Consider the following 22,715-nt stretch of genomic DNA (forward strand, 5'->3'; position numbering starts at 1 on the left):
CCCGGCGCCTGCCCCACACCACCTTGTCAGCAACTACTCGCTCTCACTTCTCCATCCCTGTGCCCCTTCTCCCCTGCCTGTGATCACCCACCTGCATGTGCTCCTCAGACCCCCCCGTACCCGGCTGCATTGGTGCACTCCCCCCCCCCCGCCCCAGCCTGTACAACCCCCTTCCCCTGCCTGCTCCCCTCCTCCCCTCAGCCTGTACCACCCCCTTCCCCTGCCTGCTCCCCTCTCCCCACAACCTGCACAACACCCCTCCCCGCCTGCGCCCCTCCTCCCCCACCTGCACAACACCCCTCCCCGCCTGTGCCCCCTCCCCCACCTGCGCCCCCTCAGCCTGTGTACCACCCCCGCCTGCATCCCCTCCCCTGCCTGTCTCCCCTCCAGCCTGTACAACACCCCTCCCTGCCTGTGCCCCCTCAGCCTGCTCCCCCAGCTCCTGCCTTCACCCCCCGCCTGCGCCCCTTCCCCTGCCTCCCCCCTCCCTCCCAGCCTGCCCCTCCTCCCCCAGCTCCCGCCTGCGCCCCTTCCCCGCCGCCGCTTCTCCTGGCTCCGCCGCTCTCACTTTCAGTTTCTCTCCCACTTCTGCTAATACGGGGGATAAAGGCTCCGTCCGTCGGGCTTCGCGTCTGCTCCAGTCGCTCCCATGGCCGACAGCGGGCAGCTGGCGCCCTATTCCAAGCCGGTGAGTCTCTCTCAAGGGCGGGGGTACAGGGAGAGGGACCCCTGGGCTTGGCTGGGTCGGGGGGGGCACAGGGAGAGGGACCCCCGGGCTTGGCTGGGGCAGGGGGGGGCACAGGGAGAGGGACCCCCGGGCTTGGCTGGGGCAGGGTGGGGCACAGGGAGAGGGACACCTGGGCTTGGCTGGGGCGGGGGGCGGGTACAGGGAGAGGGACCCCCGGGCTTGGCTGGGGCGGGGGGGTACAGGGAGAGGGACCCCTGGGCTTGGCTGGGGCAGGGGGGGGGTACAGGGAGAGGGACCCCTGGGCTTGGCTGGGGCAGGGGGGGGCACAGGGAGAGGGACACCTGGGCTTGGCTGGGGCGGGGGGGGGTACAGGGAGAGGGACCCCCGGGCTTGGCTGGGGCGGGGGGGTACAGGGAGAGGGACCCCTGGGCTTGGCTGAGACATGGGGGGCACAGGGAGAGGGACCCCCGGGCTTGGCTGGGGCGGGGGGGAGTACAGGGAGAGGGACCCCTGGGGTTGGCTGGGGTGGGGGGGCAGGAGAGAGATCAGGGGAGAAATCAGGAAGAGTTATTTCTTGTCCCCTCCTCCCACCCCCATTTTGTAGCAGCTGAAATGTTTCTTGGGTTTCTCTGTTATCCCCAAGTTGCTCCTCCCCTGCCTGAGTTGGGAGCCATTACTCCTCCCAAGCCCCTGTGGCATAGGCTGAGTCATATGCTGAAAGTGACCAAGGACCAGATTTCCAAAGGTGTGCCGGGGCCAAGCGCCACAGATGGGCACCTAGTGGGATTTTCAAAAGCAACCGGACACCTTGAATGGCCCCTTACAATATGCGCTAACGACTTATGCCAAACCAGTGGTTCTCAACCAGGGATACGTGTACCCTTGGGGGTACTCAGAGATCTTCCCCGGGGTCCATCAACTCATCTAGATATTTGCCTAGTTTTGCAACAGGCTACATAAAAAGCACTGCCAAAGTCAGTACAAACTAAAATTTCATAGACAATGATTTGTTTATACTGCTCCGTATGCTAGACACTGAAATGTAAGTATAATATTTATATTCCAATTGATTTATTTTATAAAGTTATGATAAAAATGAGAAAGTCAGCAATTTTTCAGGAATAGTGTGCTGTGACACTTGCATTTTATGTCCTATTTTGTAAGTTTTTAAGTGAGGTGAAACTTGTAGGTACACAAAACACATCAGACTCTAGAAAGGGGTACAGTAGTCTGGAGAGGTTGAGAGCCGCTGTGCTAAACTCTCTGTTCACCCCTGTATTTAGCTGCCCCTGGGCTCTTGGCTCCCCGATCCAAGCACAGCTGCCCTGGGTTCTTAGCTCCATGTTGCTCGTCGGGAGCATGGGAGCTGCCCGGTGCAGCCGGGCTCAGAGCTAGGAGTGAGGAGCCAGGCAGGCACAGCCCAGATGGGAGTGGGGAGCTCAGGCAGCAGCCTTGCTGGGAGTGCGGAGCCGGGACCCTGGTGGGCAGCCAGGCTCTAGCTGGAGCCCCCAACCATGAACCACCCCAGTCTGACAACCCAAGCTGTGAGCGGCTTTCTTGTCGCGTTTACAGATGGAGAAACTGAGGCAGAGGGAGGGGAAGTGACTTGTCTGAGGTCACCCAGCAGGCTGGGGGCAGAGCTGAGAGTTGATCCCTGGTCTCCTGAACCAATCCATTATTCTGTCCACCAGGCCACACTGCCTGGCAGGAAGGAATGCTGACTGTTACCACTCGGATCGACTGAGCTTTGGCTGTTTCATCTTATGGAGCTGGACTGTGAGGGTCGTGCCCGTACACAGCAAGTCCTGCTCTTTAGGAACAGTCCTCAGAGAGAAATTTTGTGGCATATTGACTTCAGTTCATCAGGCTGGAATTGTAGTGACTTGTCAGGTGGAGGAATCTAAAGCCACAGCCAGATGAATGGGAGATGAACACCGATTCAGGATTAGAAAAGTGGTTTAAATATTGTACCCTCTAATGTTCACTGTGTTGCTTTCTTTCTATTCCCCAGTCTCTCCCATTTACTGGCCCTATTCTTGGCGGTCTTCGTGATGGATTGATGGTTATCATCAGTGGAACTGTTCATCCTACATGTGACAGGTGTGTGCTTGTAGGGATACGGCTGCTCCACTCCTGTGCCTAAAATCAACTGTTGAGAATCTTGGAATGTTTCCACTCCCTGGAGCATGACCAGGAAGAGGTTAGGAGGTTAGCTCTAGTGACTCAGAGGAATTTGTCTGTGCTAAAGTTTCCCCCATTCCCAGAAATACTGATCCAGTTCTAATCTGTTGACACAGAGTCATTCGGATACGGCTTTGAGAGCGTGCAGAGATCAGGTATGAAAAGATGGTGAACTGTGCATTGCTGACAGCTCAGAGATCCAAATTCGAAAGCATTTTGAGTTCCTGGATCAGGCCATCAGAGTCTATATGTGTCATAGAATTGATATTCTCTGTCTCGTTGGTGTCCAGAGATATAAAGATTTTATGCACAAATACTGTAGGTGAATGTGTATGCATTACTGGATTTAGACATACAACTAACGTCACTGCAATACAGTACTCTTTCTGCTGACCATCTTTAATGCATACAGAATATAATCCCCAATTCAGTAAAGCACTTGCTGAACCTTAAACACATGAGTAATCCCATCTCTGTTCAGAGGAATATTTGAGATTAAGTACCTTCCTGAATTGGGGCTTTAAAAAGGCAAGTTAGAGTTCACACCTTTTGGTAGAACATAAACTAGTCACATTATTAGTTTTAGGTTCCTTTATGAAAATAGTGCAACCAAAACATCCCTTTGTCTCCTCCAACCTAGTCTCCCAATAAGAGCCTGGTCCTTCAAGCTGCTACTCTCTTGAGTAATTTTTACTACTTTAAATCAGCAGGACTACAAGAAGGGATAGGGTTTGCACGATCAGGCCTGATGTTACTATAATTGATACTATAGGAAATGCACCTTTGAGAGATGTGCTATCGCAACAATAAACAGTTCCAATCTTAATAATGTGCCCGTCACGCAGTTACCTCAGAAGGAAGGTCGGTTAAAACACTGGAAATATCTCAATAGGCTCAGTAGCGTTGAAACATGCATTGTAAATATTCAAGTTGTTTGTTTGAGCCCTGATCTTACAAATATTTACTACTGGGAATAGTCCTAAACATTATGATTAATTCCAATAACTTCAGTGGGACCAGTCGTGGTAAAAAAGTCTCTGCCCAGAATTAAGTGTTTGGAGGATCATAACCTTAGTTGGTTTTCAGCAGGATAAAATCAGTTAACTACTAAGCTTAGCTACTAAGTCTGAACACTTGTTGTTTGTTTTCACAATAGACTAGTTTGTGATCATAAGTTACTATGTTGCTTTAGATTTGCTGTGCAGAAATGTTGTAATGACAGAAGAGACATCTTTGAGAGGGAGCAGACGCCTCCATAAAGACTATTTTGGATACCAGTGAAAGCACACTGGGGGGTTGGCTACACTTGCAAGTTAGAGCGCATTAAATCAGCCCCGGGCGCCATAACTCCTGAGGTGTCCACTCTGGTAAGGGACGTAGAGCGCCCGGACTCCGCAGCTGGAGTGCCCCTGGTAATCCACCTCCATGAGAAGCATAGAGCTTGCCGCGCCCCTGTTGGAGTGCCGCGGTGCCAGTGTGGACACCCTGGTCTATGAATGTGCTCTGATCGGCCTCCAGGAAGTGTCCCACAATGCCTGTTCTAGCCACTCTGGTCATCACTTTGAATTCTACTGCCCTGCCCTCAGGTGACCAACCACCAGACCCACCCTTTAAATTCTTTGGTAATTTTGAAAGTCCCCTTCCTGTTTGCTCAGCAGGCATGGAGTGCTCTCAGCGCATCTTTCTGGGTGACCATGCCTCCACGCGCCAAGCGATCCCCAGTATGGAGCAATGGTGAGGTGCTGAACCTCATCAGGGTATGGGCGGAGGAAGCTGTCCAGTCCTAGCTGCACTGTAGCCGTAGGAATTACGATACCTACGGGCAGATATCAAGGGCCATGATAGAAAGGGGCCATGACCGGGACGCACTGCAATGCAGGGTTAAAGTGAAGGAGCTGCAGAATGCCTACCACAAGTGCAGGAGGCAAACCGCCGCTCCGGTGCTGCCCCCACGACCTGCCAGTTCTACAAAGAGCTGGACGAGATACTTGGGGGCGACCCCACCTCCACTGCGAAGAGCACCATGGACACTTCAGAGGCCGTGGCAGCCCAGAGTGCAACAAGGCAGGAGAAGGAAAGCAGGAGCGAGGGTGCTGAGGAGGAGGGGGGCCCAGAGGCAGAGGACGGCCCGGCATCCCTAGATGCATGCAGCCAGGAGCTGTTTTCAAGCCAGGAGGAAGGTAGCCAGTCGCAGCGGACGGTGCTTGGGGAAGAACAAACAGCAAAGGAGGTGCCCGGTAAGCGGCTTTTATTTTTAAAAGGGAGCTGCTGGGTGTGGGATGTTGGGGTGAGGAGGGTTGCAGAAAGAAGAGTTAGGGCTGCGTGCATGCCTAGATGCAGAATAGGGTGTTGATGTACTCTCTCAAATCATGGTAATCAGCCTCAGTGATCTCATTGAAGGTCTCATGCAGAAGCTGGGCAATCTGCTTGCGCAGGTTCCTTGGCAGAGCTACTGTTCTCCTTATTCCAGTAAGGCTAACATGTCCGCACCACTGTGCTGTGGGGGGGTGGGCGGACCACTGCTGCACACATGCAAGCCGCATAAGGGCCAGGACGGAAGCCGCATTGTTGCAGAAGACCCTCCCTTGCTTCCGAGGTCACCTTCAGCAGCGAGATATCTGCCAGGACGAAACCATCCTCTTGAAAATGTGGGGACAGTGTTGAGTATAGAGTCCCCCTGCAGCTGTTGGCTCTCCCCAAGACACAGGATCCCAGAGGACAGTACAGTCCTGGAACAATCAGTCCCCCCCACCTCTGTGGTTACTCACCATTTCGGGGCTCTTTTGGGTTACGTGCGCTTGCCTTGGGACAGGCAGCTTGTGCTGTTGTGTGCACTGTGCTTGACTTTACGTTCGGCCGAATCATTCCTCTGTCTAGTGTTAACAATGCTGCTCTGTTAAATGTTGCATTTTGGCTTTACAGATGCAACCTTGAGATCCCAGCTGTCCTTGTTATCAATGGCCGAAAAGCTGCAAAGACTTAGGAAGTGGCTGCGAAGAAGCAAGAAGGACCTTCTGCGTGAAGTCATGCAGCAGTCCCTTACTGAAAATCAAAAACTAAAGGAGGGTCCGCCAGGAGAATGCAAATCGCCGGCAACAAACCATGGAGCGGCTCCTAAGCATTACTGAGCACTGCATACGGAGTAGATCCGCGCCCGCTCATCCCTGCAGCTCTTGGCCCAGAACTCTTTTCCCTTGCACTCCTATGTCACTGCCAACCCAGTTTCCCCAACATCTGGTTTCTTATTACCACCAGCTGCCTCCAACACCTTTAGCTTCACCGCCCAGCCCTGCAAACTACGACCTTTACCCACTGCACTCAACCCCCATCACCATGCATTTTAGCCAGCCTGCAGTGCAGCTCTCATTGTATGGCGCTCCAGACAGGAATGCTGAATATGATAACAGGACATACGCAAATCTGTGATTGTTCTGTTACCCACCACGCCCCCTTTCCTCTTCCCACACAGCACAGATGTGTCATGCCATGTGTGTTTCTCCAGCAGTTGTGTTTCTTTTCAATAAATGATTTTTTTGGCTTTGGAAACATTCTTTATTGCATTAAGTAAAAGATAGCATAGCCCAGGAAAGCAACAGGCACTGCTAGTCAGTGCATCATACATAGCCAACACAGATGCCTACTAGCATTGGAACCACTTCACTTCACTCCACTCCTGTGCAGGGCACCAAACATTACTGGTGGCTTTCAGCATCGAATTGCTCCCTCAAGGCATCCCTAATCCTTACAACCCTGCGTTGTGCACCTCTAATAGCCCTGCGCTGTGCACCTCTAATAGCCCTGGTCTCTGGCTGTTGAAATTCAGCCTCCAGGCTTTGAACCTCTGCAGTCCATGCTTCCCTTCAGAAATGTTATGGAGGGTACAGCACGCGGATATAACCATAGGGATGTTCTTATCGGTCAGGTCCAGCTTCCCATACAGACAGCGCCAGCGGCCCTTTAAACGGCCAAAGATCACCGACTCAGCCTGTTGTTGAACTGCTCCTTGCTGCTGTTAAGGCTCCGTGTGTACGGTTTCATGAGCCATGGCATTAAAGGGTAGGCGGAATCTCCAAGGATCACAATGGGCATTTCGACTTCCCCTATGGTGATCTTCTGGTCCAGGAAGAAAGTCCCGGCTTGCAGCTTCCTGAACAGGCCAGTGTTCCGAAAGATGCGTGCGTCGTGCACCTTTCCGGACCAGCCTGTGTTTATGTCCGTGAAACGCCCACGGTGATCCACAAGCGCCTGGAGAACCATCGAGAAATACCCCTTCCGATTTATGTACTCGGCGGCTAGGTGGTCTGGTGCCAGAATTGGAATATGCGTGCCATCTATCGCCCTTCCGCAGTTAGGGAAACCCATTTGTGCAAAGCCAGCCACAATGTCACACACGTTGCCCAGAGTCATGGTTCTTCTGAGCAGGATGCGATTAATGGCCCTGCACACTTGCATCAACACAATTCCAACAGTATGCTTGCCCACTCCGAACTGGTTAGCGACCGATCGGTAGCTGTCTGGAGTAGCCAGCTTCCAGATTGCAATAGCTACCCTCTTCTCCACCGGTAGGGCGGCTCTCAATCTCATGTCCTTGCGGCGCGGGGTGGGGGCGAGCTCAGCACACAGGCCAATAAAAGTGGCTTTCCTCATCCGAAAGTTCTGCAGCCACTGCTCGTCATCCCAGACTTGCATGACAATGTGATCCCACCACTCAGTGCTAGTTTCCCAAGCCCAAAAGTGGCGTTCCATGGTGGTGAGTATGTCTGTGAATGCCACAAGCAATCTCGTGTCATATGCGTTAAACGGGTCAACATCACCGTCGGACTCCTCACTGTCACTTTGTAGCTTAAGAAGTAACTCGACTGCAATTCGTGACGTACTGGCGAGACCCATCAGTATATTCCTCACCAGTTCGGGATCCATTCCCGCAGACCGAAAGGGAAGACAGAGCGCACAGTACAAAAACCGCTGAAAGATGGTGCCAAATGTGGATGGAAGCACAGGGATTGCTGGGTTGCAAAGCGATGCATCATGGGGCATTGGGACAAGATCCAGGATGCCCCATGGCCTCCTCCCCCGCCCTGTTCCTGTCCCACAAGCCTCAGCACCAGAATGGGAAGAGGTGCTCTGTGGGATAGCTGTCCATAATGCACCACTCCGAATGCCACTGCAAGTGCTGCAAATGTGGCTACGCCAGTGCGCTTGCAGCTGACAGTGTGAACACACGGCAGCGCTTTCCCTGCTGCTGTCTCCGAGGGCTGGTTTAACTCCTGGCGCTCTACATCTGCAAGTGTAGCCATAGCCTAGATTTCATAACCGTGCTCAGTTTAGTTCATCTTTGTACTTTTTTCCTTCACAGCTTCAAGATAGACTTTCAGTGTGAATCCTGCCCAAGTCCTGATGTTGCTTTTCATTTTAACCCACGATTTGAAGAGGGTGGATGTGTGGTTTGCAATACTTTTGAAAGACAGAATTGGGGAAGAGAGGAGAGGAAAGATGAAATGCCTTTTTTAAAAGGTCACCCCTTTGAGATTCGGGTTTTGGTAAAACACGACTCATTCCAGGTAATTTTTTTTAATACTGTATTTTACTTGCAAATTAATTTTAAAATGGCTATTCTGCTGAATCAAGGAACATTCTCACATCTGAAGAGTTATATTAAAACAATTCCCTTTTAAAGGGAATCTTTAATGGGAGTCTTTCCATTTATTGGAATGGGAATGGACTAAAACTCTGTGCTTACTTTTGCATTTTAGGCCCTGGTGCTGGAAACACTTGTGCCCATGTTTAATTTTACACATGCGAGAAGCCCCATTGACTTCAATGAGACTGCTCAGATGAGTAAAGTTAAGCATGCGCATATGTGTTTACAGGATTGTGGCCTTAATCCATTTAGATAATTCAAAGACTAGTCAGTTTTGCGTGAGTTCTTAGTCAGTTTCTAGTGAATTTCGCTTTTGGGTTCTCAGGCACTAGCACAGTGCTGCAGTTTTGCAGTTGCAAAAGCTGCAGGGAAGTGTTGGTTTATTTTAAATTGTTTGCACTAGATTTTTGTAAAACCTTACATTTTCTTATGGGCATGAGACATTATCCTTTATTCCAAAAGGATAACTTCTGCTTTTTACACACGGCAGGTTGCTGTAAATGGAAAGCACTTCGTGGAGTACAAGCACCGGATTCCACTTTCCAAAGTGAACCACCTTAGTGTGTCTGGGGGTGTGGATGTGGCAATCATCCGCTTCCAAGATACTGCTGTAAGTGCCAATTGCATGTATTATTGTGTTTCAGAACCAGGAAGGGAACTGGAGAGACTCTAGTATTTGCAGAGATTTGGGGCATGATCCAGTAAGAATCTGAGTACATCCTGTGAGTTGCTGAATATCTCAAACCGGCCTTGTCCCCACTAGTGCTCCCAATGGTGGAGCTTTACCAGTGTTAGACTGACAATGGGGAAAACGCTAGCGTGGACAGAGTGCAGGTATTTTTTTATTGCCATGTCATGCTCCAAGATGATAAAAAGCCAATGCCTGTCTGTGCTAGTGCTTCCAATTTTGCTGCCACCAATGGAACTGCAACTAAGCCAAACCAACAGTGGGAAAAATGCCAGTGAACTGAGTGAGCTCTGAGCTCAGTGTGGGAGGAGGATGTTCAGGTCCTTCAGGAATCATTGGGGTCCTTGCAGGATTGGACCCTTGGTTCGTAAACCCAATATTTTACTTGTAAAAAAAAAATCCTCTGATGTATTCCCATATTTACTGAACTGGAGGCAAGCCTTTCAGGGAAATAGTAATGAGTCTACAGACAGACCACCTTGTGTTATAAACCCATTAAGTATGAAAAGTCAGGGGACTGGATTCCATGGTCGGATTGGAGACCTACAAGGAACTTGTAGGTGCCTACAAAGAACCAGTGGTGTCGCTGATTCTGATTATCTCTGAGTCAGTACTAGACTAATGACTCTGTAGGGGGTTAGAAGAGGCTTAATTGTTTCATGTATTTTTAAGGCCAGAAGGGACCATCAGATCATCCAGTTTGACCTTCTGAATATCACAGGCCCTTACTTTTTACCCAGGGATCTCTGTATTAAGTACAAAGACTTTAGTTAGACCATAACATTTTAGTCCTCTGGAAACTAAAATGTGTGTCATGGGAGAAACCAAACTGCCTGTAGTAAAGTGGTCATTAAGGGCAGGGCCGGTGCAAGGAAGTTTCGCGCCCTAGGCGAAACCTCCACCTTGCACCCCCACCCCCGAGCCCTGCAGCAGCTCCCCGCCCCCCGCTCCGCCCTGAGGCGCCCTCCCCCGCGGCAGCTCCCCTCCCCCCCCCGGGGAGTCGTGTGGCAGCTCCACACCCCAGCTCACCTCTGCTCCGCCTCCTCCCCGAGCACGCCGCCCCCGCTCTAATTCTTCTCCCCTCCCAGGCTTGCGGCGCCAAACAGCTGATTGGTGCCGCAAGCCTGGGAGGCGGGAGAAGTGGAGCGGACGCTGCGCTGGGAGAGGGAGTCTGAGCCGCACGTGTCAGCGCGCCGCCGGCAGCCCAGCCCAGGAACGCTGTAAAAAAAAAATTGGGGGCACCGCTTTTTGGCGCCCCCAAATCTTGGCGCCCTAGGCAACCGCCTAGTTTGCCTTAATGGTAGCACCGGCCCTGATTAAGGGGTTAACTGGGTTACTCAGAGCAGTGGTTTTCAACCAGGGGTACACGTACTCCCACAGAGATCTTCCAAGGGGTACATCAACTCATCAAATATTTGCCTAGTTTTACAACAGGCTACATAAAAAGCACTAACAAAGTGAGTAGAAACAAAAATTTCATATAGACAATGACTTGTTTATACTGCTCTGTATACTGAAATGTAAGTGCTTTATTTATATTCCAATTGATTTATTTTATAATTATATGGTAAAAATGAGAAAGTCGGCAATTTTTCAGTAATATTGTTCTGTGACACATTTGTATTTTTATGTCTGATTTTGCAAGCAAATAGGTTTTAAGTGAGGTGAAACTTGGGGGTACGCAACACAAATCAGACTCCTGAAAGGGGTACAGTAGTCTGGAAAGGTTGAGAGCCACTGGCTCAGAGTATTATGGTCTGAGCCATGCTCCATGCTTCCCTTATTTCCTGTTTAGTTAGTCTGTATATAGTTGAGAAAAGCAGCAAGTTCCCAGCCTGCAGTACTGTAAGCAAAGTGTGTTCTTGTGCACTCAGTGGTCCCTTTACAAAACTGTCACCAATGCCTGAGGCCCTTGCAATGACAGGGAATAATTTGGTGAGATGTGCCTAGATGATCTCAGCAGGTGAACTGCACTCTGTGCTGCAGAGGAAGGCAACTTCCGACCCCCTGCCCAGGTCGCAGCCAATCGGATCTGGGGGAAAATTCCTTCTCAACCCCAACTCCAGCAATCAATCTGACCTGAGTATGTGAGCAAGAGACAGCAGCCAGGCATTTATAAATGCTATGATGCTGCAAGAACTGTCTTTCAAATCAGATGTGAAACCTAGGTGCTGACCCCTTCTCTGTGTTAAAGATCCTGGCTCTTCTTGCAAAAGTTAGGGGTGTGAACCCTCCTTTCCTGTCCAGATTCCAATGTAGGTAAATTAATTCTTCCTGCGGGAATACTCTCTGTACTTTCAGTTGGACACAATATACTTTCTAGGTATCCTCTGCCATTTTACAGTGTGGCAGTGCTCAGATAAACTGCAGCCATTGGTGTGCTGGTAATTGAGTGCTGGGTGAAGTAAACTGAGGATTGTGTTGTGAAGCTTAATTAGTTAATGTTCCTAAAGTACTGTGAGATCCTTGGATATGTGCAATTCCTTAGAGAAGTATGAAGTATTATGAATAAGATCGGTTTCTTGTGGAAATGTCCTTACAACTAAGGGTATCTCTGGGAGAATTGTCCAGATTATTTGATTTGTATAACATCTGAGTGTTTCCTGTTTCCTGGGGTGGGAGTGGGGCTGGGGGGGAAATATAAATGATTTAGGAGAATACTAGAATCTAGAGGGGTTTTTTTAATTAAGAAACCCTCTTTTATAATAAGATTTTCCATGCCCAGAGCAAAATATAACCGTGCACAATGACATAAATATTTCATAATCTAGTATATGACATATATTTAATCCTTCACAAAGATATCTGGAATAGTTAGTATTTAATATACAGCGATTGTCTTATTGAATCAAATTTTACAGGTGCATTTGAGCATTCTTAATTTGTAACCTAATTGAAAAACTAAAGCCCCTCATTGTTTTCCCATATTATGATTCCTGTTTCTTTGCAATAATCCTACTGTTGTGTATAGATTTCCCCCCACTGATGTTTGAGCAAAAGGGAAGGGGCAGAGTCTTCTCACTGCTTTATCTGGTGAATTAGACATTGGGCTGAATCAAGTACCACAATAACCAGGTGTAATTCCGAGGAACTTTAATGGATGCTAAATTTTCCATACTCCAGGGCTGCCCTTGGCTCATGGCCTTTAATCTCTTTCCCCACTGCATTGGGCAAGGAATTCATCTGAGGATTCAGGGAAAGAGTGCAGGATCTGGTTCAAATCTAGTTTTTTAAGTCAAGGTTGAAATAATTTTGATTGTGCAATCTAGTCCTAGTGAACACTGGGGCTACCAAACAGAACTAGCTCATTATTTGACACACATTGAAGATTCTAGCAGTGAATTAAAAGGACTATCACAGGAATATTGAGGAAACTCTCATAGTATTTACCCCCACACCTGTCTACTACCAGTGCTGTCACCATTAGTTTGGAATAATAACGGCGGGAAAATTCATGACCATATATGTATACAATACAATTTTTTTTTAAAGAATCATCAGTTTAAACAGAAATATTTAGGGGAAGAAGAGCAGGATTGAGAATGCAATTCCAGCATGTTCTCTGGGAGGGTGCGTGTCATCACTAGTGTGGAAATCTGTTGCTTAGAGTGTCTAAATATGTCCAACGTATCTTACCCTAACAATCTGTCTAGTTCACGTAACTGTTTCTGCATCAGTACTTTTAATAGTAAATACTCATGGTCTGATGAGAAGGCAATTGTAAGTATTATCTTTGTTGATAACACGGGGAAATGGAATCACAAACAAAAGCCCCAATACAGCAAAGCTACTAAGCACATGCGTCACTTTCACTTTCACTTAAATGGGATATAAGCATATGCTTATATAAACATATAAACAGGGTTGCTTTCTTGAATTCGGGCCATATTTGCTCACGTTGGGGAGCACCGTACCTTACTCCATGCGTACTCCCAGTTCCCAGAACTCATGGAATAAGCTATTTCTCACTGTGAGTCAGGGTGGCAGAATCTGGCCCTTTGACATTTGCCCAAGCTTGCGTATCAAGCTCGTGGAAGAGTGTGTACCCAGGTCCCCTGATTCCCAGATGGGTGCTGGAATCACTAGACCACATTGCTTCTGTCAGCTGATTTTGCCATTCAGACAGGACTGTTAATTCAAGCCTTTTGGACTAATTTTTTCTTTTTCATAATATTTAGACCCGAGGTGCTTGGAGTCCTAGAGCAGCTGGGATCGTAAGTGTTTAATCTAACTTCCTTTTTGCACTTTGTTCCTTTTGTTGGCTTGTATCAACCAAAGTTAGAAAACAGAGCAAATCTGACAAGCTATATTTATTTCTTCTCCCCACAAAAAATCTGAAGCAAGAATTGTTCAGTAGCCACAGGATTCTGAGTAATTTTATCAGAAAGAAACATATTGTCAGAGCATGCAAAGACAATAATGGCAGTTTGCCAAAGGAGAGAAAAAAATATCACTGTCTGGGCTTTCTTCATGACTTTTTCAGGGTTAATTTGTACATTCACAAAGATACATTTGTTTTCTGTGTTGCTAGTGCCTCCTAGTGGCTGTTCTTTTATTTGTTAAGTACCAAGATTGTCTTTCGCTTTTCAGACCAATGCAGCTTTCCCAGTTCTATCCTGGATCAACACATAGGGCTGGTCTACACTATGCGGGGGGATCGATCTAAGTTACGCGATTTCAGCTACATGAATAACGTAGCTGAAGTCGACGTACTTAGATCTACTTACCACGGTGTCTTCACTGTGGTGTGTCGACAGGAGACGCTCTTCTGTCGATTCCTCTTGCGCTTCTCGTTGACGCTAGAGCAATCGGCGGTCAATTTATCGCGTCTATACCAGACACGATAAATCGACCCCCGCTGGATTGATCGCTGCCCATCAATCTGGCCTGTAGTGTAGACAAGCCCATAGTGATGCTAAATCCATTGGTATTAATTGAAGGGAAAATTTTCTGCTTGATTCAGTGGGCTAAATAGAGTTCTCTTTTACACCATGTAAGAAGAAAATAATTCAATTTGCTTGAATAGCGTTAGTCTGGATTTTATTACATCAGTGTAACTGACAGCAGAACATGGCCCAGCCCAATATTCCAGGTCTGCTAAGGCAAGCTTAGGAAGAACTAGAGCAGCCAACTTTTGTACCCTTCTCATTCATGTGTGTGCGATATTAAGACTCCAGACTGGTGCTTTTGGATGGATACTAATGTGAAATGATTGTCTTGGGGTCCAATCCTGTGAGGTGCTGAGGACCCTCAACTTCCATTGCTGTCAAGGAGAGTAGAATTAGGCCAGTGGTTAGTGCTTTTGGGCCCTTTTCTTTGTTGTGTGTCGCTTCTGAAAACTCTGCTCTCGGAATTCCGTGAGGTTCCGTGGGTGTCACTAAGAACAGAATTTGTCTCGTTGGCTCTACTTTAGGCAGCACAGATAGAAAGCTTTTATTAACCAAATGTCTAAATAGGGAGCTTGCTATATCCCCTTTCAAAATTGTCATTGGAACCTCCTCCCTCTCCCACTTTAAAAACCCTGGTGTGGTTTACAGACTTTTAAAATCAATACACACAAGTAAGGCATAGTTAAAAGAACGAGTGGGTTACCTTTAAGAATTGGAAGTGTGGCTCTTATGGAATTTGTAAGCACACTTTTGTTTTAACTCTGCCTGCTTATCACGGCTGCCTGTTCAGATGTGTGAGATCATTTCTCCTTTCCTTTCTGTTTGCAGTCAAATCCTTTTTTCCCACCTGGACTATAGGAGCCGCAAACTTATGTAAGTCTTTATAACATTATTTTGTGGTTGATGTCACTGGGGAGGTGGGTACTTTTTAAATCTGAAATGCTGAGAGATCAGGTGAAAAAGAATTCCGGCCGAGAATGTGATTTCAGAGAGCTGAAAGACTGTCAGAAGGAGTGACTTCTCTGAATTGTCACATTGGGAAAGAATAACGCCCACCGGGTTATCCAACAGTGGAAAGATTAGTCTCCGGAACAGCTTTCTTATGGGAAAGGTTCCATACACCTGCGCTGGTGAGCCTGCATGCTTTGATTGCTACCTGGCATTCCAGTGGGGGTGGGAGGGATTGAGTTAAATAAAACTAAAGGCGAAATTAAAAGTAGTAGTAATGATCTCAGTGTGGTTTGGTGGGTCTCAGTCTAGTTCTCAGGAGTCAGGTCACAAAAACTGGTGCAGATTGATGATCTCGTTAGAGAAGTGGAAGCCAATGACTGAATGGGCCATGGCAGGGTGGATAAAAATCAATGCTTTTTTTAAAAAAATCAAAAAAATCGGATTTTTTAAATTTAAATTGGATTATTTTGATAAAATGCTTTTTGAGCCATTATTCCTCCCAAGCCCCATTCTGGGCGCAGGCTGAGTCACATGCTGAAAGTGACCAAGGACCAGATTTCCAAAGGTGTGCCGGGGCCAAGCGCCACAGATGGGCACCTACTGGGATTTTCAAAAGCAACCGGACACCTTGAATGGCCCCTTAGAATATGCACTAACTACTTATGCTAAACCAGTGGTTCTCAACCAGGGGTACGTGTACCCTTGGGGGTACTCAGAGATCTTCCAGGGCATCCATCAACTTATCTAGATATTTGCCTAGTTTTGCAACAGGCTACATAAAAAGCACTGCCAAAGTCAGTACAAACTAAAATTTCATAGACAATGATTTGTTTATACTGCTCTGTATACTGTACACTGAAATGTAAGTACAATGTTTATATTCCAATTGATTTATTTTATAATGTTATGATAAAAATAAGAAAAGCAGCAATTTTTCAGGAATAGTGTGCTGTGACACTTTTGCATTTTTATGTCTGATTTTGTCAGTTTTTAAGTGAAGTGAAACTTGGGGGTACACAAGACACATCAGACTCTAGAAAGGGGTACAGTAGTCTGGAAAGGTTGAGAGCCGCTGTGCTAAACTCTCTGTTCACCCCTGTATTTAGCTGTGACACTCCGAGGACCTTTCCCAGACCTACAGCTCTGTATAGCTTGAAAGCTTGTCTCTCACCAACAGACATTCATCCAATAAGAGATAGCACCTCGTCCACTTTGTCTCTCCAGGCGCCAAACTCGTAAATGTTTTTGAAAATCCATTAGGCCCCTATCTGTATCTTTAGGCACCTAAATACACTGAGAAATGTGGCCCCAAGTGTCCCGGGTCTGGAAGAGAAAGTAATATGGCACCAGGGTTCATAAGGCAGTGAAAGGGGATGGGGTCACAGTAGTTCATAGAACAGATCCTGGGCAGACTTCCTTGGAAAAGACATTGGGCCCTATGCATCGCTGCTGTAAACTCCAATAATACCAGGGACAAATTTGTCCCAGTGACTGTGTTTCTCACTTTTAAACTAAGGCATTTCACAGCTTCTTGGAAAAAGCCAGGTGCTCTTTAGGAAATACGATTCTCCCCTGCCCTGCACCTTGTGTATTCATCTACATCTGAGTGCAAAATGATGTCAAATCAGAATCTCTGCCGGCAGCATCTTTGTACACCCACTTTGTACAGGTGCAAATAACTACACAAGGTGTGAGGCAGAGGAGGATGAAGCCCCCATGTTTCCTGAGTGCATCTTTGAGCAGGGTGGATAAAAATCAATGATTTAAAAAAAATAAAATAAAAAACAGATTTTTTTTAATTTAAATCGGATTATTTTGATAAAATGCTTTTTGAGGAAAAACCTATCTAAAGATAGTTTTAATTAAGATACATTATAGCTCAAAGATCTCATCATGGAATAGGGATTATAAATTCTAATTCTATAGTATGAGACAATATATTCATGTAATGTTTAAGAAAAGTTTTGTAAATGAGTTCAAATAGTTCATGGATTAGGGACCCAATCTTATAGGGTTCCAGGGGTTTCTGTATAGATTATTTAGGTTAATCTTTCTATCTACCCAATGGGACTCAGTGCTCAGTCTAGAAGATACCATCAGAGATGCTTAGTTTTGCAGTTCTCAAACTGTGGATTTGTGTCTCCAGAGATAACATGCTTGTTAACAGCAAAAATGTTTTTAACTAAATAAATAAACAAATAAATAATATGTAGAGGTGAGAAATAACAGACCTCAACCCTATTGTCCCTCTGCAAATTTGCGTACACAGAGTCAATCCCTTACCTCTCTCTAAAAGTGCAAAGTTTCAAAAAGTTCAATGAATAGAAGATTGTTGGGGGCAGAATAGATCTGGACAAGGAGAAGAAGTCTAGAGATAAACGTGAGAAGGGAGGAACAGGCAGTAGAAACAAAAGTGAAACTGTTTGAGCAGCATATTCCAGGAGTCTTGAGGTCTTTCTGAGTGTAGCCTTCATTGATTTGAGATACCATTCTCTCACTAGAAGGGAAAACCTATAATGGCAGCAGGCCGTAAAAGAGACCCAGTTTGGGAATAAGAACCATTCAAGAAAGAAATATATGTTTGCTGATGATGTTTTAAAGAAAGTCACATCAGTGAACTGGTGGAAGTCAATAAGCACTTGGATTCAGAGACTGTTGAAGTGATAATCTCACTTTTAACAGCAGTAGCTTCTTCTCCCGGGGTAGAAAGAATATTTTCTTCCTTTGGACTAATTCATTCCAAATTGAGAAATCGTTTGGGACCTGAAGGCAGGAAAGCTTGTTTTTCTTTTCCAGATTATGAACAAACAGGAAAATGAAGGCGAAGACAACTGAGTTAGCTGCAGAAGCCAATATTTTGAGTTTCTCATGTTAATTAGTCAATTTATTTTTTGTTTTTTTTAAATATTTCATTTATCTATTTTAGTTATAAACAATTTTAACAAAAACAACCTGATTTTAAAAAGCTTGAATGTTTAACTAAATTCAAAAATTCATATGCTTGTTTTGTTAAAATATTATGTGTTTACTGTTGAAGAAAAAAATCCAGAATACATAACATTGTTGTCTTAGTTAAATAAAACAATTTACATGTCTATCTGGTGATGTTCTCCTCCTAATACAGCATGGCAAGAAAATCCTCCAAATATTAATGATTAACCCATTGAATTGGAGATAGTTCACCTCCCAATGACTTCATAAATATCTGCTTCAATTACCTTTGGTAAATGAAATAACCAACCAATCATTCATTTTCTGATATAGCTTTAAAACTAATCTGAAAAGTTTTCAAAGTAAATCACTTAAAAATGTATAGTGTGTACCTTCTAAAAATGAAACCTACATCTATCTCTGAGTTGTGAAGAATATGTATTAAGGTTATAACAACCAACAAGAATGCACTTTTATGTAGAAATCCATGATTAAATCGAGTCTTCCTGACTAGTGATTTAAATCATGATTTAAATTAAATTGATTTAAATCAAATACACCCTCGGACATGGAGACCAATCTATTCTCTCTCTCTGACACACACACACACACTGCTCTCTGCAGAGTCAGCTTAGAGCATGTTGGTGATGTAGGGAAGCTTGGACAAGCACTCCCTGCTGCACCTGTTCTATGGAGGATGGAGCCCAACATGGACCATTTATATCCAGATCCAAGCGTTGCCAGGGTTCTGGCTTATTTGGATCTGGGGTTTTTGTTTGGTCTTTTACAGCGAAAGGAGGACTGGCTACACTCTGCCGGAGGTCATGGGTGTTCAGATGTGATGTTATGGTTTGGGCCCCTCTCTAAGTGAATGTTTCATGAAAAACAATAACTCAGGGGGTGCATAATGACATTAGAAGTGAATTTCAGCTCCTAAAGTCGTGTGCTGTTCTGCACAAGAGTCTCAGCTGATGAAAATCGGTGTAGCTCTATTAACTGCTATGGAACTAGGCTGACCTGTGTTCAGGTTTAAAGATGAAATCTTACATACAATTTATATAATGGAGTCAGCTTCTGGGTACGCCTCCTAAAATCAGCCGTATACTAGGGAATTTGATACTGAAACTTAATCAAGAATCTAATTTTTTTTTATAACCACGTCAACCTAACTAGCAATCCTGCTATTTCTACAATACCAACCCACGCTTTTTGTATAAGCTTTTTATATCCTAGAACTTTACTTCTGTTCAGATCACATTCTTCATGTTTTAAGCCTTTTTACTATGATGATACGTTATCTTCCTTAATTTTGTAAGTGAATGATCAGGGATCTGTGCATTAAACTTAATAATAAAACATTTGGAGAAAATGTGTTGGTTTCATTGGCTTCGGAACTCATTAAAAAAAACTTTCAAACTTAAGGTTGAGTATTGTCATCTTGATGGATAAAGATTCTGTCTACATTGCAAGTTACTGTGGGGAAAGCCAGGGTCTGAATCTACAGCGCACCAGGTTGCTGCACATTAAAGTCCTGCAACTTTCCCTGCGCCGTAGCAGAATTCACCTGGGACGTTACTGAGCGGCAAGGTGGTACGCTGTAGACTCTCACCTGGCTTGCCCTGCAGTAACTTGCCAAGTAGACAAGCCCCTAGGAGAGGGAAGCCAGGTAAGTGGGAAAAAGCCCAGGGGAACAGCAGCAAGGGGTAGGACTGTGCAGACCTTTGTTGCTTGTTAGAGGATCCCTTGGCTGGAACCCAGTGTAGAGGGTGGGCCTGGGTTCCCCTGCCAGGCACTGGGAAATGACATAGGGTGTTGCAGTGGTAAGTCAGGCCAATTAACTACCCAGGCTGCACCTGAAGAAGCAGACAAGGAGCAGGCCACTGATTGGAAATGGGCTCAGCTGGGCAGGAACAGGAGGGGTCTGTATAAAGCCCAGGAGCTGTGAGCAGCAAGAGGCTGTAAGGAAGTAGGCTACAGTCACTCCCTGGCCAAAGGGAGGTGTGTTGGGACCATGTGACAAGTGGTGGGGGAAGCGGTCACGTAGTTGCCCCTGATACGGGGGCGGTTAAGAGATTGTGGTGCACTGTGAAGAACTGTATAAGACAGTCCCCTCTGATACAAGGGAGTGTGGAGAGCCATAGCAAAAAAAAAAAAAAAAAAAAAAAGGGAAGAGACAATGGAGCTGCAGAATGTGGAAGCCTTTTTTGCTGAGGGTACTTATAACCTCCCAGGCTGGACTCCAGAGTTACCGTCCCTGCAGAAAGGGACTGACAAATGGCAGGGATGGATCCAGACCCTGCTGAGGCAAGTGCTGGAGAACCAACAGAGACAGTGGGAGGCACATTAGTACCTGCAAAACTCTTTGACTCGGCTAGCTGAACAGCAGCTGTATTTATTAGTTTCTTTCTGCAGGAGCTTATATAGAGACCACAGGGAGCGAGATAGGAAGGGAGGGACCAGGACCAGGAGGCTGTAGGTCTGGCCAAAGCAGTGTTATGCCTGCAGAAAAAGGGAATACCTAAAAAGAGAGTACTCCTACCAGGACAGGGACAAGAAGCCTCACCCAGAAGGCAGGAAAACCAGAAAGCCAAAAAAGTCCAACAGGGGGGGGAGAACAGGAAGGGGAGGGGCCTGTTTTGCCTGTGGTCAGAAGGGGATGCCTATTTATGATTTGTGAGGGCAAGGCTAGCCCAAGAGAAAGCCGAATGGCCTATTCCCAAGACAAGGCAAAGGGTTTGTTTTAGGTGCCATGAGGTCAGCCATATAAAGAGGCACTGGCCTCTTAAGAAAGGGCGGTGTAGCAAAGGGAAAGGCAGGGACCCCAGTGAAATAGGAAAGAAGGAGGTGGTGTCTGGAGATCAGCATATGCCAGAGACTGTCAGGAATGACATGGCAGCAATGGACCCAGCAGGGGGTAGTAAGGAGGTAACAGATAAGATGATTGGGAGGGAGAGGGCCCAGATAGACATAGGAACTAACACAGAAGTGGAACAAGCTACGGTGAGAACTCAGACCTTGAGTGAAAGGGTGGTGGGGGATCTTGTGGTGCAAGTGAAGGTGCTCCAGGGTTAGCTAATAGCAACAGAGCCAGACCTGCAAATAGCTGAAAGAGACCTGGAGTTTCAAAAGGAAAAGTTTAGGGATGTCATGGAAGACCAGCATAATTTGTGTCCCCTGCTGGAGGAAACAGAACAAGAGAGGGATGACCTGTGGGCACAGCTCAGGCAGATGCAGGGCAGGAGGCATCCACACCCCTGAGAGGGAGGGTATGTGATGAGGTGTCCACCCCACACAGGACTGGAAGTGTTAAAGTGGTGAGACAGGCCAATTAACTGCTCAGGCTGCACCTGAAGAAGAAGACAAGGAGCAGGCCACTGATTGGAAATGGGCTCAGTTGGGCAGGAACAGGAGGGGCCTGTAGAAACCCAGGAGCTGTGAGCAGCAAGAGGCCATAAGGAAGTGAACTACAGTTACTCTGGGAGGAGGGAGTTTGGGTTGGCAAACCCAGAAAGAGAGGGCAGCAGGTAAGTGGGAAAAAGCCCAGGGGAACAGCAGCAAGGGGTAGGACTGTGCAGACCGTGTTGCTTGTTAGAGGATCCCTGGGCTGGAACCCAGTGTAGAGGGTGGGCCTGGGTTCCCCTACCAGGCACTGGGAAATGACATAGGGTGTTGCAGCTACCAGCTGGACAGCTGGTCTGGAAGGACTTTGATTTCCCTGGAAGGGGAGGGCCTTAGTGACTTGGCCGGAGGACCAAACCATGAACAGAAGCTGCAGGAGTGAAAGGGGCCTCAGGGTGAAAAAAACAACACACAGACACCTCCCAGAGGAGCGCAGTGCCTGGCAAGAGCTAATCCCCAGAGCTGCCAGCAGGCGACACCCCATACGGTAAGTGGACCCCATAACACTCAGAGTGATGGAGAATTGAATATCCCTTGGTAATCTGTTCCAATAGCTAATTATCCTCACTGCTTAAAAAATGTGCATCTTAATTCCAGTTTGAACTTTGCTTACTTCAGCTCCCGACCACGGGATTTTGTTATGATGGATTAAAGAGCCACTCATTAGGGCAGGGGATCTTCCTGGAGCGGCTGGTGTTATTAACATCTCAAAGTGCTTGGGAGATTTGTAAAACTTAGTTCAATTTAGAAATATTTTTCCTGTAGTTTATAATGCTCTTTTCCACCCACAAGGCTGTGATGTTTAAAAGCATATTTCTAGTTGAGGGTACCTTGCCCTATGTATTAGGGATATATATAAGTACTCTCCACCATTCAGCTGGCCCAAGCTGTGTATAATGGTTATATGCCATTACTTTTTTTTCTTTTAATTGAAATTTTTCTCACCCATCTCCCGTCTTTTTTCTGCTGTCTCCATTAAAGGAACACAAAACCAACTGTGTTTGAATCAAACATTTGAATCCATGATGCTCCAGTGGGTTAAAAATTAGATACACCAGGTTGACCTATGCCAGGTTGTAATGGAGGAGGGGAAAATAGTAACCTCATAATTCCATATTATTTATTAATTAATTGTGTTGTGGTAGTGGCCAGAGGTCCTGGTCACGATCAAGGCTCCTTGTGTTAAGTGCTGTATGAACACATAGGAACACACAATCCTTGCTCCAAGGATTTTACAATTAAAAGTGCTTGATCCCAAGCTCCTTCAAGCCAACAGTGAGTTTGGACTTCCAGGGGTTTCCTAGAGAGGTCTCCCATGATGAGCTGTAGGCAGAACCAGTGAGACTT

At 46.5% G+C, this 22,715-nt stretch overlaps 1 protein-coding gene across 1 annotated transcript; it reads left to right on the forward strand.

Moving 5' to 3' along the window:
* The first annotated feature begins 598 nt into the window (after positions 1 to 598).
* Positions 599 to 18,923, forward strand: LOC135890958 (galectin-9-like). Its single transcript, XM_065418439.1, has 7 exons — positions 599 to 688; positions 2,700 to 2,788; positions 8,226 to 8,430; positions 9,001 to 9,120; positions 13,377 to 13,412; positions 14,916 to 14,960; positions 17,835 to 18,923. The coding sequence occupies exons 1-6, from the start codon at positions 650 to 652 to the stop codon at positions 14,943 to 14,945; spliced, it is 519 nt and encodes a 172-aa protein (XP_065274511.1). The 5' UTR covers positions 599 to 649; the 3' UTR covers positions 14,946 to 14,960; positions 17,835 to 18,923.
* Positions 18,924 to 22,715: the final 3,792 nt, after the last annotated feature.

This window comes from Emys orbicularis, chromosome 17, assembly GCF_028017835.1.
Source record: "Emys orbicularis isolate rEmyOrb1 chromosome 17, rEmyOrb1.hap1, whole genome shotgun sequence".
In the NCBI taxonomy this organism is placed as follows: Eukaryota; Metazoa; Chordata; order Testudines; family Emydidae; genus Emys; species Emys orbicularis.

Excerpts from the sequence above, each read along its gene's own strand:
- LOC135890958 (XM_065418439.1), top strand. The coding sequence starts at position 650 with ATGGCCGACAGCGGGCAGCTGGCGCCCTATTCCAAGCCG. Across the intron at positions 9,121-13,376 it reads TCCGCTTCCAAGATACTGCT|ACCCGAGGTGCTTGGAGTCC; the intron begins GTAAGTGCCAAT and ends CATAATATTTAG. Across the intron at positions 13,413-14,915 it reads GTCCTAGAGCAGCTGGGATC|TCAAATCCTTTTTTCCCACC; the intron begins GTAAGTGTTTAA and ends TTCTGTTTGCAG.